The sequence below is a fragment of the Cyanistes caeruleus genome, chromosome Z, assembly GCF_971803275.1.
Source record: "Cyanistes caeruleus chromosome Z, bCyaCae1.hap1.1, whole genome shotgun sequence".
In the NCBI taxonomy this organism is placed as follows: Eukaryota; Metazoa; Chordata; class Aves; order Passeriformes; family Paridae; genus Cyanistes; species Cyanistes caeruleus.
The window spans coordinates 37,439,620-37,459,070 of record NC_141732.1 but is presented as its reverse complement, the minus strand read 5'-3'; the positions used below and the strand labels follow the sequence as shown (position 1 = coordinate 37,459,070).

Sequence of the window (19,451 nt, the reverse complement as noted above, 5' to 3'; positions counted from 1 at the left end):
GCAAATTATCTAAAAACGCAAAACCATCATGTGTGGTGTCTTTATTAAGTTAAATCTTTATGTTTGGTGTCTTATTTAAGTAAAACCATCATGTGTGGTGGTCCATGCTGTGGATGGATTTAGACATCTGAATCTCTGCCTACTTAGGCCTATGCGCCTGGCCTGTTGCCTCAGACTGTTCATGTGCCACTGGGACCTTTTCTGAAGTGTAGCAGACATTTCTGGCATTCCTTCCCCTGTAGTGCAAACTCCCAAAGTAGGGCTGCCCAAAAACTCCTGTGTAAAATGACCAGCTCTGGATAACTGCAGTGTGAGTGCGTGCAGAAGTAAGTTAAACTGAACAGTGTTTTCCCTGCAGGGGAGAGCGTTGTTACTTTGTTAGGAGTGGGCTGGGGAGGGAGATGAAGATTTTTGCTTTGTGCATGTGGTAGATAAGTCCAGGGTCTCTTTTTTCTTTGCAGGTAGTGGCCGTGGAAGCAGCAGTTTGCCTCCTCAGACCATCATCAATGAATTTCCAGAGTACGGCACTGTAGAGTCAAGCAGGCCAGTGCCAACGGCCCCATCGACGAGCCAGGCCGAGCCTGTAACTCACAGTCCAGAAAGACGGGACAGTCACCACCACGTCAGGCCTGTTCCTCAGTGCGCAGCTCCTGCTGATAATTTGAGACCTAATGCAGGGGCAGTGCAGCTTCACACCCCAGAAGAAGGTCTGCAACCTGTGGGTAATCTCCCAGAGATTATGAAAATCTCTCGGCAGCTAGAAGCAATAAAGGTGCAAGAAAGAGCAAATACTTCTCTCGATTCAGAGACACCAATGGAAAAAAAGAGTGTTACTGGCAGCCAAAATGTGCAGGCAGCCAGAGAACCAGTTCCAGCAGGCCAAGAAAAACTCTCAGACATGCTTCTTCCATCTGAACGAACAGCTGAGGAAAAAAAGCATTTGATCATAGAGAAAGATCTGGCTTCAGTATGGGCTGGAGAAAAGCAGTCTGAATCCTCACAAGCCATAAGTAATAAAGCAGAGGAGGTCCACGCAGCTCAGGAACCAAGCTGTCATAAACAATCTGTGACAAACCTGGAAGTATTCAGCAGAGTGGAGAGGGGGACAGGTTTTGAGGAGTTTTCAGAGTACAGTCAAGGCAAAATGCAAACAGGTCTGGAGAGAAGGCTTGCTAAAGAGCCAGCTGCGAGTAAACATGTAGAATTTCAAGGTGTGGAGATCTTACGGCTTCAAAAAGCTGAGGAGCAGAAAAGAAAGAAGCACTCACTGCTGGACTCTGTGTCTGTGGAGAGGAAGGCGTTCCCCAAGACATCCAGCCACCCTGTGTCACCAATGGTCTCCCCAGGCTTGCTTTTCTTGCCAGACAGTGCATGGAGTGAGGTCTGTGAAGACCCAGGGCTGGGACCTGCTGCCTCTGGAGCCACTCCTCTAGCACTGCTCGATGAAAGTAGGAAGGATGAAGTTTCTGTGAAGGACAGGAAGAACTCTGGTGAGGAGGAGAAGGCTGTGCTTGCAAGAGGCCAGGGCAGGTGAGCTGATTCTAAAAGGGGAGCAGGGGTCAGGCAGGGGTTCTTTTGTCTTGGCATGTGGCTTGTGCCTACCTGTTTAGGAGCTAATGAGAAGCAGCAAATACTTCTCTGCTGCCTGTGGTGTCGTGTTTACAGAAGTGGTTCATAGTTGGTGGTTGGCTAGTGCCTGAAGCTGGTACTGAAGCTACTTCACACTATCTTACTGAAGTTTGCAGTCCATCTTAGGTTTTGAAACATAAAGATCAGAAGTCTTGCTGTTTGCTCAGTGATGTCTGTGTGATGAAGCTTCTGTAGCAGGTGTAGTTTGGATCTGGACATGTCATGTAATTAAAATACAGTTGGCATGCAGGCCTGGCCATATGCACCTGAACAGATTTTCTGGTTTCATTCAGAGTTCATGCAAGAACAGTGTGAGAACCTCTGAAAGGTTGGATAATAAAGACATTTTATCCAGGGCCATGTAGATCATAAAAGGAAAGACATTTTATCCGGGGCCATGTAGCTCATAGGAGGCTAAATGCTACAATATGTGCTTTCTATATTACCTAGCTAGCTAGCTAGGTATGTTTATATCATTTAGCAGTACATATTGCAAGAATGGCATGCTGGTTTGCATCCTGATTTGCTTGCTTTTCTTTCCTGATGGACCTCTCCTGACAAAACAAAGGGTTCCACTGGTGTGCTCTGAGCAAACCACGCTGACTTTGACATGGAGAGATGTTTCCTGCTAAGACAACAAGATCTCTACAAGGGAGGCTCTCCTGCTGCTGCACCTCTGGATCTGTGGAGTTTTGCTTTGGGATGGGATTACTTGGGCATGGGATACTTGCGCTGGCTACCCTAACCTCGGTCACGTTGAGGAGCCTCACAGTATTTGGTGCAGTAGAGAAGAAAACTCTGAGGGATGGTATACCTTGCATCAGCAAGCAAGCTGAGTCTTCTCCCTTCAAATTTGGTTCCCCAGGCTCCATATTTTTAATTACATGGGCTTCCTTTTGCATTTTGGAGTGATTTCCTTCAGCTTTTTGCTGAAGACCGCAATCCTAGGACTGCAGATTATCCTTCAAGGGCAGAGGCTCCATCTGGATACACATCTCCAGCATGTGCAGCCTCTGACATGGCACTGGTGCTAAGATAGATGTTACATATTGTGCTTTTCTCCTTTGCAGGTAAGCAGCCAATATAATCTGTTAGACAATATTAGGCTGTCTCCCAGCCCTCTTCTTTTACCCAGAAAATAGTTTCTTCCTATGTCCCTGGAGAGGAAGATGATGCTCATAAAGAGGGTAGTGCAAAAGAGAAACCAGCATTTTACCTGCAGTGCCCTCTGTTGCATAAAGCTGTGTTGACCTTTTTGCTCAGAAAGGTGGAAGGTGATAAGTGTAACTTTTCACTAAAAAGTCCTTTTTCTGTTTCTCTGTTTCTGCTATATCTCTTCTGTATTTTTCTTTTTATTCTTGGATTTCTCAGCCTCCTTTGGACTGAATTCTTTTGGGATCCTCCCTTGTGGGGAGCCCTGCTTATCTCAGTTCTTATGAATCAAAGAAAACTCCCCAGCTCGTTAAAATCTTGTTTCTCGTGTTTATTAACAGGTGATCACAAAACTTAACAGGTCTCTCCAGGCTGGTTACACAAGGTTAATCTTTGCAATCTGGTACATTTATTTCTTTTGATGGTACAAACAAAGCCTTGTGGCACATTTCGTGTCTGATGCACAAAATGGCCCCGAACTACGCAGTTCTTTTATCTTTATACCTATTTTTACCCAATTAACAATAGACATGTATATTATTTTTCTTCATGACCCAATGACCCATCACCTCTGTGATGCACTGCGGCATTTTCTATCCAACCACTTAGTATTACCCAAAAACCTCTAGGAGAAGAGGGGACAAGGGACAACATCCTAAATACTCCATCCTGTCTCCTGTTCTCTAAACTAACTTTTTCATCCAGTGATTAAAAAAACTTCACAATCTACACACTTACTCTTTTAGCTTTTTCTAACTTTAACATTTGTTTTCATGTTTCACCATGAAAACATGCTCATGAGTTTCATATTATATGAAATTCAATGTTTTTCTAGATCTTATAACTATCAGAAGCAAGGGCATAAACTCTGTATTCCAGACTCCAACAATAAGGGTTGTCAAAAGTCTAGACTTTGCCCCCAAGCTGAAATGAGTTGTTTCTGGTTAATTTTCAGAATGGTGGAGGAGGGGGAAGCAGCCAGAGGAGGATACGAAGATTTCCTTGGGCAGAGGCACTCTGACGTCTCCACTGATCTCTACAGCTCACAGTTTGAAAACATCCTAGACAATGCATCTTTGTACTACAGTGCGGAATCGCTGGAGACATTGTACTCGGAGCCCGATAGCTACTTCAGCTTTGAGATGCCACTCACTCCCATGATCCAGCAACGCATGAAGGAGGGTGGACAATTTTTAGATAGGACATCAGCCTTGGGGCAAACAGATGTCCCTGATAGGGAGGTCAAGGCACGTGGTGAAGGCATCGCCAATGGCTTAAGGGATACAAGCGAAACACTCTTCAAAGGAGATGTCACAGAAGTCCCTCGTCTGGAAAGGTAAAAGTAGTGAGTGAGCTTTCTATGTGCTTGGAGATTGTTCCCCAGTCTCTGTTTACTTCAGTGTACTATCACAGGGTGTAGTTTTGCCTCTTAACACTTCAAATTTTCTACAGAGAATCATTTCCAGGGTGACTGCAGGAGAGAAATGAGCCATCCAAACCTGTCATTCATAAGAAGAGTGCAAATTTACATTATGAAGGTTTATTAGGCAATGCTGATGTGTTGATAAAAGTCTGTCTGATATTATCACATCTCTGGGACCTGTCTCTGGAGGAGTTAGTTATTGGTTACAAATGAACCTTGTTCAGTTCCAGTTCTTACCTGAATTTACTGGCAGCAACTTTAGAAGCAGTAACACTTTGTGTACGCAAATGAGTTGTCCAAATGCAGTTTGTGATCTGGATGTTAAAGGTGTGTCTCTGGGCATAGTGTTTCCTCTCTTGAGGTCAGTGGGAGTTCAGGACATTACTTCTGCTGGGATGAGATTTTGCTTCCACCACATTCACAGGTTAGCTACTACTTTCATTTGTGCACATATTTCCTAAAAGAGGAGTGAGCATTCCAAAAAATGTTAGAAATTTCTGTTTAGGTAAAATGGGAGGGGAGAAAATATATTAAAAGAAAGAGTAATTTGAGAAGCAAGAACTAGGTTGAGTGGTTGGAAAATACTGTACAATTGTAGGAAATCACTCTATGTGCAAACTTTTCTTATAGTGTGCAGTCAAAAAGAGTAGGGACAGTGAAAAGTAGCCACAAATTAGGAGATTGAGTTAAAAGCAGTGGTGAAGGTGCAACTCACCTGCAAAGTGGTGAAGGGCCTTGTGAGGGACAAAGATGCCTCTGGTCTTCACCCTCCAGAGATAGGATGTTATCTTAGAGTCCAAAGACTATTCCTTTAGATGGGATTAATCTAGGTAGAGCTTTCCAGGGAGTAAGGGTGGGAGATGTTTTATCTGTTTTATTTCTTTTATATTAAAATGAAAGAAGTCCTTTTGAGCAGAAGTAGTTTTGCTAACTACGGATTAAGGTACAGTCGAGTTTAAAGTATTTTTCCCTCAATCATAGAGTGAAAAAGGTCCTTCTGTGTTTAAATCTTGTGCATGTATGGTGCCTGCCAATAGGCAGTAAGTGACTGCTAATGTGCAATAACCTGTATGGAGCCAGAACCTGAGGTCAGTCCTGAGACTTGCAGCTACTTACTTATAGCAAAACCGAAGACTGACATAAAACTGGACAGGGGAGAGAGAACAAGCAGTACATTCAGATCCTGATTCTGTTACTCCATAGTTGCAGCATCTAGTATCTAAAATATACTGTCAAGTAAGGCCCACATTGGCTCATCAAGACAAAAATTATCACAAAGACAAGGTGTGTTTAGATGAGTCACATCAGATGCCTGCCTAATGTGGATTTCAGTTAGATTAGTTTAGATTTGCAGCCATACTGATAAATCAGCAGTAGATGTTTAAATAGTTTTTCCTCAGTTAAAAAAAAAAAACAATAAAGAAAAGGAAAAGAAGTGTTCCTGGCTTTTTAGGGACAAGCTTCAAGGGGTCACCTAAGGTAGGTGCCAGTAGAGAATGTCACCGCAGCAGGATGACTAGCCACGAGTATGCCCAACAGAGTAATCCTCCCAACAATAATCTTACAGCCAACACCACCCTTCCTCCTCTGGTATTCCGGTATCATGTTGTATTGCGCCAGGCGTGTATGTTGTGTGGTGACTGACAGGCGGCTGGCAGGTCGTGAGTACTACTTTGTTGGAGCCAGTGGGGAATCACGGTGTTAGGAGCGCGGGGAAGCAGTGTGTGCGTGCTGGGGCGGCGGGAGGTTTATCGCAGAGGGGTCAAGCCGGTGTGTCACGGTGATGCTCAGGTGAACCAGAAATAGCCTCCTGAACCCTGGCGGCTGGATCTTGAAGGCGCGGTTGTGTAGCCTGAAGCAATCCGTGACACAGGTTTACCTAAGTCTGCCTGTGCGATGCGTGTGTATGGCACCTCTGCGTCTGCTGCTCTCGTTTCCTACAGTGTCATGAGCCTGCGGTTGTGCTTGGGGCTGCAATTCCTCACACGTAGTGCCTGCCTGGCGCTGCAGAGCAGCGGGGGCACCCTCCGCAGTGGTCCAGCCCTCCCGGAGGAGGAGGGTGGGGGGAGGCAAGCCCTCGGCCCCGCCGTGCCCGGCCCCGCGCGGCCGAAGCGCTCCCTGCGCTTTGCTCGGCCGCTGCTCCCCGCTCCCGCCTGGAGGAGAGCGGCGGGAGAAGCCCCTCCCAGAGGGGTGGGGGTTGCTGTGGGGGCTCGGCATGTGGATACTGGCAAGTGAAAAGGGAAGCGGGGGGATTTCGGGTGCGGGGAATATGGGAGCAGAGCGGGGCAGTGTGGGACAGCAAGGAGCATGAGACCCCCCCCTCCTTCTCCCCCGACGCACCTCCCCCCCGCCCCCCTTATCCGGAAACCCTACTGCCAACCCGAGGGAGCAAAAACCGAAAACAAAATCTCAGCAGTGGCTCGTGCCGTGGCATTTTGGTAATAGAAAAAGTGACTGGGGAGGGAGCATGCTTCCATGTACCAGCAGTAGTTAATGGGGGAGCAGTGTGAAACAGAGCAGTTCTTCTTGGCCCAGAGCAGAAGGGAACGGCCGATTTTAGAGCAAAGAGCTGGTGGTTTTACACCTGGAAATTGAAAGCCTTATGCCAGTTGGGATAGGAGGAGCCAGGGCTCCCTGTGGCCATGCCGTCCTGATAGCAGGTACCTGAGCACCATAAGCCCTTTTGCACCTGTCCGGAGGGATCCAGAGCGTACCTCACACGGGAGTGAGATTTTGATGCATAAGGACAAGGAAAGCTTGCCTCGTAATGAATAAGCGGGAGGGTAACATCCTTCTCTGCTCTTAGGAAATAGCTGGCTTTGGGAGGGGTCAGCTCTGGTATGTGAGGGCCGGTCACATGCCTTCAGAACTGAAAAAAAAAAAAAAAAAAAAAAAAAAAAAAAAAAAAAAGAGGAAAAAAAACTATTAGAGGCTTGCAGGCTGCAAGTTCGTATGAGCTCTTGGGTGTCTGAAGATTTCATCCCTGCTGTCCTCCCTGTCAGCTGCTGGCCATGGTTAAACGCAGTAAGTCCTGGCGTATGATGGACCTGCCTGCTTTGACAGCCACCTGCCGTACTTCCTCGTGGTAGGGGGATGTCAGCTGCCCCTGGGTTTTCCTGCAGGGCAGGCAGACTTATTTCTGCAAGTAGCCCTTTCTTGGCATATCTTGAGTGCCCTTTGTGCCTGGCCAGTGGAGGAGGGATGGCTGGGGGACAAGGGAGTGCAGCCTGCCTTCCTTCGGGACTTTTTGGGTCTTTGGGGTGGAGTTTATTCTCTTTCAGTTCTCCGAGCTAAGCTCAGTTGGTTAGAACATGGTGCTAATAATGCCAAAATTGAGGGTTTGGTCCCTGTGTGGGCCATTCACTTAACAGTCGGAGTCATGATCCTTTTGTGTCCTTTCCAACTCAGAATGTTCTGTCGTTCTGTAGTGATTATTCCTCTGAGGGGAAAAGAAAATATTTCTTTTTTTATTTTAAGGCAGCTGAAGTAGCCTTAAATTTCCACAGGAGGGGGTGGGAGAACAGGGGGAGGAGGGGTAGTGTGTGAGGTTTTAGAGCTGAGTGACAGGCTTGCTGTGTGTCAGGGCACCATGGTATCCTCATGAAATAAGCTGAGCTGCAGGTTGCCTGTGTAATGAAGCTTTGTAATGACAATAAGGACGTAACATTTGGGGTGTGTTTGGTGCCCTTGTCTCTTTGTTATCCTTGCAGAGGCGTGCAGTCCGCACTGTCACACCTACGCCCAGGTGCTGTACTCCTCCTTTCCCATACCAGTGGGCTGTGTTAAGGCGAGCAAGGCTCACCTTTCTTTATTTGGGAGTTTAGTCTTTCTTTTAGAGGCAGGAAGGAAAAGTGTTTGCAAGGTGGTACTTCAAGATACTGACCTTGAGTTTGTGTTGCCTGGACTAGGTGTAATCATTTGCAAATTGATTAAAATTGGTGGTCCAAGTGAGAGTGTGGTGAAGGGGATACGTTTACAAAGCAGTAAGATATACCTGAGGGGAAAAGGAGTTACCTTTTCTATGTACACTACAGACAAAGCATCTGCATGACTAAATGTGAAGTGTGAAATTATCTCTGTGATGATCTTTATACTTCAAAGACTGGACTTGTTTTAGTCTTCTCTTTTACTACACACTTGACAGCAGGCTTTCCATTCCATCTCCCCTTGTAGGCTGAATTGAGTCAGAATAAAAAATTTTAAAAAACCCACAGAACAACAAAAAACTTAGGGCATTTCTTTTCCTGCCATAAGTGCCTTTTCCTGTTGTCTTGGGAAGTATTGTCTCTGTTGGCAGGACATTGACCAAGATTTTTGTAAATCCAGAGAGAAAAAAAATTGTATTGCAGCTCCTAATCCTCAAAAATGCTAAACATTTGCCACCTGCCATCATCTTCAAAGAACTGCTGGTGCTCAGCAAATTCTGCAAGTCCTGTTATTTTTTTTCTCCTAGAGATGCAAACACAAATTTAGTTTTATATGTATTCAAGAGGGGAAGAAAACAAACTCCCTAAAGCAATCTGGTGATTCTCAGAATAAATTCACAAGAATGTAGCCTGAAATTCCCATGGGTACCAGGTTACTTTTAATTGTTGGGTCCTCTTGTAGAAGTTCCCATGGTGGGTATTTTTCTTCTGTGTATAGGTCATTTCCAGCTGTTTCTTACTTGGCACTGTGCTTATTCCTTCTTTAAGACAATAAACTTTGTTGACAAATAAATCCAGTTTTGATTCCTCTCTCCGGGCTGATTCTCTAAGTCTCTTCCCAGTTTATCAGTACCCACATGCCAGTTATATTTCTAGTTTTCAGTTTGCACACTGGTATTTTTGTCCAAAGTAGCTTGTATTTGATTTTTCAGAGTAGTTATAAGACTCAATACTTTGGAATCTAACATGTAACCATTATACAATCATTTTATTAATCTATTTGATGTAGGTGTGGTAGAATTTTTTTGCACTTTGAAGATTCACTTTGAGACCCAGTTGAATTTTTTTCATTTAGTGTGAAGTCTGCTGAGGTTCCAGTTTTTCTGAGTGGATGTTTTTTCACCTTCAGACATGCCTCAGCTCATGGCAGACTCTGGGACCAAGGAGTCATAGGTCAGTCAGAACATGGTACTTCATATTTGCTGTCATCCATATGCCTAGGATAAAGAAGGTTAGTCAGAGGGATGGCATTGGTTATTGTCCTAGAAAAGCAAATGCATCAAATGCATCTGCAGCTGGTGAGCAAGCAAACAACCACTGGAGCCCATTTTCATCTGTCAGTTGTTGAGCCACAGCTAACCACAATATGCTGGCATGGGTGTAGGTTAAATCCAGGTAAAGATGAAGTGGCACAATTCGCAGGGGTAAATTTCAAAATGCCACTGGCATTTTGACAGCTGAAGATTTGCCTTGTTATTTATTACACAGCCTAGTTGTGTTGTGTTACACTATTGACCTTGATATTCCCTCAAGGAATGTGTCATCACTTTATCAAGGCTCTGGAGATACTCTGTACAGAGTTTGCCTTTGCTCTGGCTAATGAGGTGCATGGAACACCAGTTTACAGAGTTTGTAAAGCTGCTTCTAGTTCCTAAATAAACTGTTGTTTTAGGGAAAAAAAGGGCTGCTGACTTTTTGCCTCTTCAGTTCCCAGCCTCCTCTGAAAATAAAATCAACAAAACAAAAATCCAGGAGCTGACAGAGAGAGGAGAGAAAAGAAAAAAAAAAAAGAAAAAAAAAAGAAAAAAAAAAGTGGAGCAGCTGATCAGTTTGCTACACAAAGCTCCTCAGTATAGAGCTGTCAGCAGCTCAGCTTTTAAGCTGGCATCTGTTGGCACATCTCCATTAAAGTCAAAGCCATTTAGGTCAGGAAGGCTTGATTGACCAAAACCAAGGGGTCTCTGCCAGCTCTGAGCTGGTCCCGAAGTGCAGCCTGCTGTCTCATCCATTAGCCACGACTGGCTGCTAGTCAAGCCCCTCTCCATGTTATTGCTGATTAAGTCTCTTCTTCCTCTGTGGGTGTGCTGGGATAGAGAGAGACAGAGCCTGGAAGCTGGCAGGACAGCAGAGAGAGACATGCATGCCTTCAGATGTGATGCTGGAGCAGCGGTGAAGAACAGGGCACCAAGCATGCAGACTCCTTTTTAGCACAGCTGGGTGAGCTGTGGGTTGGTTAGTGGTTGTTTTTTCTTTGTTGTTTTTTCTTTATTCGCTATTCTTTTTGAGGACAGGTGGTTCATTTTGCTGCATGGTTTCAGTGTAAAGCTCCTGTTTGATACTAGTGCCAGTGATCAAGTGCTTTATCTGCACATTTGCAGGGATGCCTGAACCAAAAGGTGTATACACATGTGTTTTTATGCATCTCCTGGTTTTGCTCCCTCCCAGGGAGGACCAGCTGGACCAGCTGCCTGGTTAATATGCTTCTCCTGAGCCAGTCTCCCAACAGTTAAACTAAGCCCAAGCACAGAGGGGAAGTACTCTGCTGGCTTCCCAGTTTCGGTCCTATCCTGGAGGGCCCCGCAGGAGCCTTAGGGAAGGAGGGTCATGTGGGTGCTGAATGCAGGGATGGTAACTCTTGACACCTGGAGCAGGGCGCTGAGGTGAGAGCTTGAGGGCTCCTGAAACATGTAGGGTCTGAGTGTTTTCTGAGCAAGGTCATAGTGCATTTGTTGGGTCTGTTTTTTATTTTTATTGGGGCAGGTGGATCAGATCCTGAATATGGGACAATCCTAATACTTTCAAGAGACCAGTCTCTGTGTCTATGCATGTCAGGAATATCCATTGCAGGGATGAGCCTTTGAGTACCCCTTGTGGTGAGGACCAGGGTTTCACTTTCTAGGCATGGTGACATTAATGTGGTGAGTGTCCCTTTGTGAGCACTAAACCTTGCTGTAGTGATGTATGAAGCCTGAGGTCAAAATGCAATCAAACCTGAAGTATTTTTAGCAAGACATTTGTACTTCAGGTGGCAGCGGGCCAGCATGTCTGTGTAATAAAGTACATGCTGTCTCTCGGAAGGGCTGCAGTCCTGTCCCTGCATGTGGCGGGACTTCTTGTTCTCATGCTGTGATCCTGTAATGACAATTGCATTTGCTTTATACAAGCCTCCAGAAATGGTGTTTTATGAATGCTTTAGCTGCTACCTCCCTTTTTTACAATCGCTAGGAATTATTTTAATGAAAAAAAAAGACAAATGATTACAGGAAGGAAGAGGTTATTTTTGAGCAGCAGTATGCATTTCAGCCCCTGAAATTGACTTTGCATATGTATTTTATTGATAACCCTTAGTTGATTACAGGGATTACTTACAACTTTGCTCCTCTCCGTGTGATGTGACATCTTTTTAATAGATGCCTGGTGGTTACTCTGGCTTGTGGACACCGTCCTTGCTTTGTATGTCCTGCCTGGTACTGTGCTTCTGAGACACCCACTGAATTGAGTTGCAGCACAGTGCAGCTGTGTCAGTCCTCAAAGAGGGATCTACTTCAAAGCATGTCTTTGAAGAGAATCCATACGTAGGACTTCAAAGCTGTTTAAACCATTTGGAGTAAAATAGCACACTGAGTCATCTGCTAGGAAAGGGCATTATTTTTATTTTTTTATTATTTTTCTCCCCTTCCTACAGTTGTATCTTGGAGGAGCCCTGGAGCTGAAGGTAACTGGCAAGGTAAATCATTGCTTGAAGTGCTTTTGTACTCACTCTCTCTTGGCCTTGAAGAAGCTGGTTTGGAGCTGCAGCAAAGCTGCAGCACAGCCATTCCCAGCCCGTTTGTGTGGTCAGGTAATTTGTAGCAGGAACTGAGTCATCACATCCCACTGCTGCTGGGATTTCTTCACTTTCTTCAGTGGGGCTGCTCCTTTCAGAGCTAGACTGTTCAAGCACAACTTTTCAGGTCCTTTTAAACAAAATTCAGACTGTGCGACTGCTTATGTCTGGTCTGCACTGAAATGTGGAAGGATATTGTTCACTGAACAGCCACATCTCTCCAAAGGGTTGCAGAGCAGGGATTTGTTTCTGCAGGGCAGGAGATAAGGGGTAGAGTGGAGAAATGGGGGCAGGCGCCTGACTGTTTCTGCTTTGTCCCTGCCATGCTTCTGAGGGGCTGTTGAACTAAAGTATGCTTTTCATGGACAGAGTTTATGGTTATGGAGGGAATGCTGCCCAAGGAGAAGGCTTGGGTGAAAGCATTTAAAACAACAGGTTAGTCCTGCAGTGGGTGATTATTAGCTTCAGTGTGGCTCCCCAGTGGACACCATAGCCCTGCTGAAAAAACACTGGTTCAGGCCCTACCTTCAGTATGCCAGAATGTCTCTCCATCCTTCTTTACTTGTAATCATTGCTGTGTTTTGCTATGATGGGTTTTGCTGGCAAATGCCTGATACAGCCTGCCTTGGAGAAAAGCTGATGTTAAAGGCATCAATATTTATTTGAGAGAAGTTTGTTTTTCCTCCTGTTTTCTCCTCCTGTCCTTCAAAAAAGTCTGTGAAGGTTCCATCCCTGTCTTAATCCAAGCTCCCCTGCAACTGGTGCAACGGGTGCACCCTTCAGACATGTATGCCAGATGAATTAGTGTTCCTTGGGGAAGGAATGTATGCATCCAGGGGAGTCCATGTGCCACAAAGCATATGCAGTGCATCAGTCGGTAAAATTTAAAGGCAGTAGCAAGGTGGGATCACTGAAGTGGCTGCAGTGAGGACAGCACTTAGGCTGAGTTTTCACACCCTGCCACTCTGTGTTAACTCTGAACATCACTTGCGTGTTAGCTGGGCCAATTGCACTGTGCTTTTACTCCATAAAGTAAAATGCTAGTATGCGTTTCTTCCTTGGGACAAAGCAGAGAGTTTTATCTCCATGGATTTGCTACCACATGAAGAGCATACCAAGGTTTAAGGTATCATAAAGTCACACTCAGGCTGAGGTTTCCTCTTGCAGCCTAGTTGACTGGGAGAGTGGAGCACTGAGATATGATGTGCCTGTATCATTATCATTATGTTACTGGCCTTGCTGTTTTTTTTTCTGGAAGTTGCAGCCATTCTTCAATCAAACATTGCTGTGTAGAGTTTCAGTTTTGGTGGTACCTGGAATGGGAGGCGGGGACAGTAAGTGAATCTAGAATATTCTCAAACAGATCAAGTGTGCTGAGTGCTGAGCTTGGCAAGACTGAGGTAGCTTGGCATTGGGAGCTAAATCACTGTAGAACTGGTCTATAATGGAACAAGAGAAAAAAACAGTATAAAATGCCCAGTAGTTATGGTGTATTACAGAAAAGCTGGAAAGCCTACCAGAGCTTACAGTCGACAGCTTACATGTTTTATCTGTGAGCTTGGAGAGGCGTCTGCTGCTGTATTTGCAGTTTAGCACAGCAGCTGCTTATCACGTTCCCGTAATTTCTACTGGATATGGTGGTCACAACCTCTCTGCATTTCGTGTGGGTCTGGGGATGCTTTGATAGGAGAAAGGATGCATCAGGAGTGCGTTGCTGAAGACAGAAATATTGAAACCTATAGACCTGGTTTCTGGCCACAGCTCGTGCTGTGAGACTAGAGAGGTCTGGATTTTTTTTTGTAGTTCTGTTTTCTGTGTTTTCTCATAGCAAAGATTATTACAAGTATCTCTGGATAAAAATTAGCATCCATTGCTGGACAGGCACTTACCAGTATTAAGTTTAAGTTTTTACTAGTATTAAGTTATCTTACCATTACAATCCACTGGCCTTGAATCTAGGATTAGGGGGAATATAACCTATTACGTTTTTCAGCCTTCATTTTTCAGTGGAGGTTTCCCATTTTGATGTGATAAAGAGTAAAGCTGCATGAGAAATCCATGTCCAGCCTTACCCTGTAGGGCTTTGTACACAAAGCTGTCTCTTGGCATTGTTTTAATGGTAATGCTGCTGTGGATTCTTTATGTGTAGAAGCTGTAGGCTGCAGAAGAGAGACCTATTTTCACCCCGGTTGCTTTTAGCGCTGAGTTAGAATTCATTATAAGTACTTTACTGAGGGAGGCAAGTATTACTGATTTCAGCAGATTAGTAAACTGAGGCATGGAAGGAAAGTTATGCACCCAGAAAGTGTTGAAAGTAAGAGATGTCAGGCATTTGTCTGAGTAACACCACTTGGACCCTGCTAAAATATCCTGCCCTGAAGGCAACTTGCACAGTAGCCATGCACAGGGCATCTGCATTTCCTAAGCCCTCAGTGATATGAGCACTGAGTCTTCAAGCCACCTAAATCCACTTGAGAACTGAAGTCTTACTTTGCTGCTAAGAATCTGTCTTTTCCCCTGAGCAAGAGGCTTATGTTAAAGACAACCTGTATTGACTTGGCAGCCTTTTTGTACTTTATACTTTCGTATGAAGTACAAAAAGTACTCACTTAATACTTACTTTTTGTACTAGGTACAAAAAATACTTACTTAGCCCCCCTTTGTACTAAGAGAATCAACTGTCAGAATTAACTACTGGAATAGCAGGAAGGATCCCTTATTCTTTGATGCATGTATGGGCACCCTCAGTCAAGATGAAGCTTTAAATTAGAGAAGTTGGAAGATAGGGTTTCTTATCCAGCCCTGTTGACCAATTTTGTCAAGCAAGGGAAAGAGCACACCCTCCCTCTTGCTGGGTGTTCCTCCTTCACATCCCAGCCATGGCTCTGATAGGCAAAGCAGAAGCTGGGAGCTGCTGTACTGTTAATTTCACTAAGTGGCAGATGCTGGTGCTTCCTTTCTTTCTAAACTTCTGGTAGTTTGTGGTAAGGTTGACTCTCATAATACACTGGTTCCTAGCAGGGTACAGATGTTTTTTGTCAGCTTTGGCCATCTTTCAGGGCTATAAATGCTACCTTTAATAAAGAGCAGTGGTGAAAGAGGACTGTGATTTATAGTGAGTGAGGTGCTGTGAGTTGTCGTGGCTTTTGAAGCAGCATTTGTACATGAAAAGCTCCACAGATGTGTTAGCTCACCTGGGTATGCCTTGCTCTTGTCAGTTGTTAGAGATTGGAATTTGAAATTAGTTGTGCCTGATTTGAATGGACAAGGTGTTGCTCAGGGCTTGTGTCAGAGTACTCTGTCATTTGCTTTCTTCACATGTTTGGTATAGGTCAAATTTAGAGAATTTCAGACATTGGCTAGTGGTTTTGGATAGGGCCGAGGAGGCATTTTCCGCAACAATGATGTCAGGAGGGGCTTTTTTTCTTTTCTAGGCTAACTGATGGCCAGTAACATTAGTGTTGTTGGAATTGTATTTACAGTATTAATTTTCTGCTACGCATTGAGATTGACTCCCTTTTATTGTAGCGCCATTTTATTTACACTGAAATAAATGCAAACCAATGCAAATCCCCAGTTCTTGCAGGAAAATGTTAGATTTCTGTTTTCCCCAGATAATTGATAAAGAAGTTGTACCTACAGGGTGGATGTGTGATACTTCTGATGTTCTAGGAGCACTGAGAGGATGGAAACAGAGGTGAAATAGGCAAATCTCTGTTCTGTTCATGTCCATAAAGCATGGATGAAAAGAGAGGTAGGAAGCAGGTGATTTGTAACATGCAGAATATCAAATATTTTTATTTTAAGCTCACCTTATATGAAGATCTCATCTTTGAAGAATCAGTAAGTGGCTAGCAGACATTTGAGTAAATGGCTAGACAGTTGTTACTGGAGCACAGCAATCAGTTGTCTTAACCATAGCTTGTCAAGTCTGAAAATTACAGTGGTGTGTGAAGCTGTGGTATGTTGTTTACAATGCTGTGTGTTCAAAGTCATCTTTAACTCATTCCACTCATATCTGCCCTGTGCATGACTCTTGCTGATCATTCATTAGCCCTGTGTAAATGGGGTTTTAGTAGAAAGAATTTCTATATAGTATAAATATATAGAAATAAAAATAGGAATGCTGTCAAGTGCATACACACACATAGGAAGAGCTGAGATTTTGAGAAAAACTTTCATGGTAGTGTCAGAGAAAAGCTCTTCTAAAGTTAAAAGCCTACCTTTTTGAAGGGATGTCTATGTGGGGGTGCACTTTTTGGTGTGGTGGGCTCTTGACTCTTTCATGGGAGAAGCAAAGCAGGCACACAGCTCAGCCAGAGCTTTACTATTGTACTACAGGTGGGAGGAATCTCTAAGTGCATGTTTTATCTGAAGTGCCCTGGGGTTGCCATGCTGAACATCTTGACTTTGAGCAGCTGGTGAGGGAAATAATTGGCACCATGAGGGAGCAGGAGGGAAACAAGGAGTTCTCCAGGCTGGCATGGGTAGTTTGTGTCTCTCATAATCCAAACTGGGCTCCTTGCTTTGAGTCCCACTTTTTCTAGCAGTGCCTTCCAATCGATGCCCACTGCTCATGGGCGACACAGGAGCCACTGAGAGTTCTGGTGATACTATTTTAGATTTAAGGAATTGTGTAGTTTCCAGGACAACTGGGGAAGAATGAGGAAAGGACTTGTTCTGACTCAGCTTGGAGTAACTGATCGCTCTTTTTTAATCACTGCATTTCTCCAGAAAAATTGTTTATTTCCTGCTTTTAAAGAGGCCTCTTTGAGCCAAGCAGGCAATTGGGTTAAAAAATACTAATGCAAGAAGCACTCAGGTACAGTTGTAGGCTGATAATAGCAAAGAGTTCTCTCTGAGGTGAGCCCAAGTTGAGGATACTTAGCCTAGTCAGAAGGAAAGTCCATATTTGGCTGTCTTTTAAACACCCTTAACTTCTGCTGGCTGCTAAGTGAATAACCCTGTTCTGCATTGCTCCTTCTGTTAAGTGGGTTTTGTTACATTATGTCATCTTGCCTCTGTACAATTAATTGCCTTCCATTCTAAGAGGAATCTCTAATGTTACCTTATTTTTCTTCTTTCCATATTATTTTCATCTCACAGCAATGTTGAACTACAGAATGTGGTGGTAGACTACAGTGCAGCCATGGGGAGCAATGAACTTCAGGAAAAAGATGCCACTGGAGCCCCTGGCCACGATCTCAGCAATGGCAGCAGCAGCAATTTGGAAGCAGCCAGGCGCCTGGCTAAGCGCCTCTACCATCTGGACAGATTCAAACGCTCTGATGTGGCAAAACATTTGGGTAAAAAGTATGTGCTGATATGAGGCCTTTAGCCACATTCTTATTGATGGTTCTGGAGGGGCTCATTCTTGAATGATAACCTTTACTTATTTCTTTGCTTTTCTTTAGCAATGAATTTAGCAAGCTTGTGGCTGAAGAATATCTTAAATTTTTTGACTTCACAGACATGACACTGGACTGCTCACTCAGGTACAATTCTATTTGTGGGCTTAATGTACTTATTTTAGTAACAGTGCTGTTTGCAGTGTTCTGATTTACATGGTTGTCCTTTTGGAATGTAAGAAGATGAAGAGAGGACTGTGATGTATTTTGGGGATGGAGCTTTCCTCTTCTGTTTGGCTTGGTGTGCTGCCATACTCTAGTGCTCCTGGAGTGTTAGCCATGTGGAGAGGGAAATATTTGGGTGTACCTGCTTAGGGATGGTCCTTGATACAGAGAAGCTGGAGAAAAATGTCACTCTCACTAGTAGTCTGCCAGGTACTAGAGAGGAATTACAGTGTTGCTCACAGCTGATCTGCAGATCTGCAGACTTTCTGGCTGATGCCTTTTGGAGCTTACCCTGCTTTGCTGCAGTGCAATAAGACCAGGGTTTGGTGTGGCTCAGCAGCTTCTCTCTCTCTGTCTCCCCTGAGGAATCCAGAAATGTGCAGAACAGCAAAAGCTTCTACATGGAAGAAGCTGTAGTGAGTTTGGTAGCTGTCAGTGTGGATGTTTGAAGACCCAGCCCTTCCATTTTATTTCCTTTTTGCACTGGACCTCAGCAGTGTTTATTTTCAGTGCTTTTTTTCTCAAAAGTCAAAACACCAAATTTGTGTAACAGTGGCCTGTTAGCGCCGTTGCTGGTGTTCTAATGTTTAAGGGGATTTAAATGAGTTTAATTCATTTGACTGAGGTTACTTAAGTGTGAATTTTTTTTCTAATGAAAATCTGGGAGGTATGCATGCAGTTCTTAGCCTCTTTGCAAGTGCGTTTCCGGGGATCTGATGCCATGAGACCATAGCAGATCCAAGGCGCCCACAAAGTCCTGCCTGCTAAATGCTGTGTAAATGGAACATGCCTGCCCAGGCATGAGCCACTTGGTCCTGAGGCAGGGGGAGTGGAGCCAAGCTGGAGCACCTGCTCAGCATACAGTGGGAGCTCCTGGGCAGTGGGAGGTCTGCTGCTCGTTCCAGGTTTTAGCGCCCTGAAGCATGATGCTAAATATATCCTTCTTTTAAATTGTGAAATCCAGCACATAATTGCTTTGTGGCACATATTTAGGAGGTTCTACTCCCTGTAGATCTCCAGTTAATAGTTATGACCTTCTCTAAAATGTGCACAGGCTCATGTAGGACTTAAACAAGCCAAGGGGTTGTTGTGGTTTCAAGAGTAGCTGGAGTAGTTGTCAGCTACATGCCGTAAGCATGCAGCAGCAGCTGGGGACAAAGAATCATCCCAAAGCTTGAGGAAACTGAGGCATGCTAGCTCATGGTTGGCATGGAGTGAGGGATAACAATGCTGTTGTTGCTGTTGTTGGCTCACTGACAAGCTGTGGTTTATTGAGCATTTTGGAAGCAGCTGCTGAGATCTGTTCTACCTCCCAGCTGTGGGAGGCTGCTGTGCAGCATCAGTGATCAGCATCAGTCTGAGACCTGGGAAGGGTTGTTCCTTCACTGTCCACTCCCTGGATCCATGTTGCCCATGCACCTCCTGAGAGCATCTCTTGCAACCTCTCCAGGACGACTGGAGGGGATGTGGTGGGGTGGCTGCTCCAGCTCCTGTCAGTGTCTGTTCTGGAGTCCTGCCCTGGACAGGGGAAGAACAGACTTCAGGCTGCTCAGGGAACTAATTAGTAAGGTTCCCTGGGAAAATGCTTCTGAAGGTGTTGGGATCCATCAGTGCGGTCACCACCTCTTAAGGGCACAGGAACAGGCAAATCGAAAATGTTGGTCATGTGTCAAGCAGACAAGGCAGAAGGCTAACTTGAATGACCGGGAGGTCTGGAGCTAACACAAAAAAAAAGGTGTTTGTCCAATGGAGCAAGGTCAGGTGACGTGGGAGGAATACAGATTTGCTGCTCACCATCGTAGAGAGAAAATTCCGGCTGACAAAGTTCAGCTGGAGTTGAACATGGCCAGTACTTGTGTGGGACAACAAAAATATTTTTTTCTTAATAAATCTATAGAAGAAGGCAATGCAGAATGGCTCAG

The 19,451-nt window shown here is 44.7% G+C and overlaps 1 protein-coding gene across 4 annotated transcripts in view; it reads left to right on the top strand.

Annotated features, from left to right (window-relative positions):
* Nucleotides 1-19,451, top strand: part of PSD3 (pleckstrin and Sec7 domain containing 3) — a 115,160-nt gene that overhangs the window by 24,387 nt on the left and 71,322 nt on the right. Inside the window, exons 1-5 of one of the 4 annotated variants that reach the window (XM_086869029.1) lie at nt 349-377; nt 462-1,530; nt 3,737-4,117; nt 17,063-17,269; nt 17,371-17,451. In XM_086869029.1, coding sequence (XP_086725155.1) covers nt 740-1,530; nt 3,737-4,117; nt 17,063-17,269; nt 17,371-17,451 — 1,460 coding nt within the window. In that variant the 5' untranslated portion in view covers nt 349-377; nt 462-739. Of the gene's footprint in view, nt 1-348; nt 378-461; nt 1,531-3,736; nt 4,118-7,118; nt 7,229-11,815; nt 11,858-17,062; nt 17,270-17,370; nt 17,452-19,451 lie in introns of those variants that run through there. The other 3 variants (XM_023944981.2, XM_023944984.2, XM_023944985.2) reach the window with 3 other exon arrangements.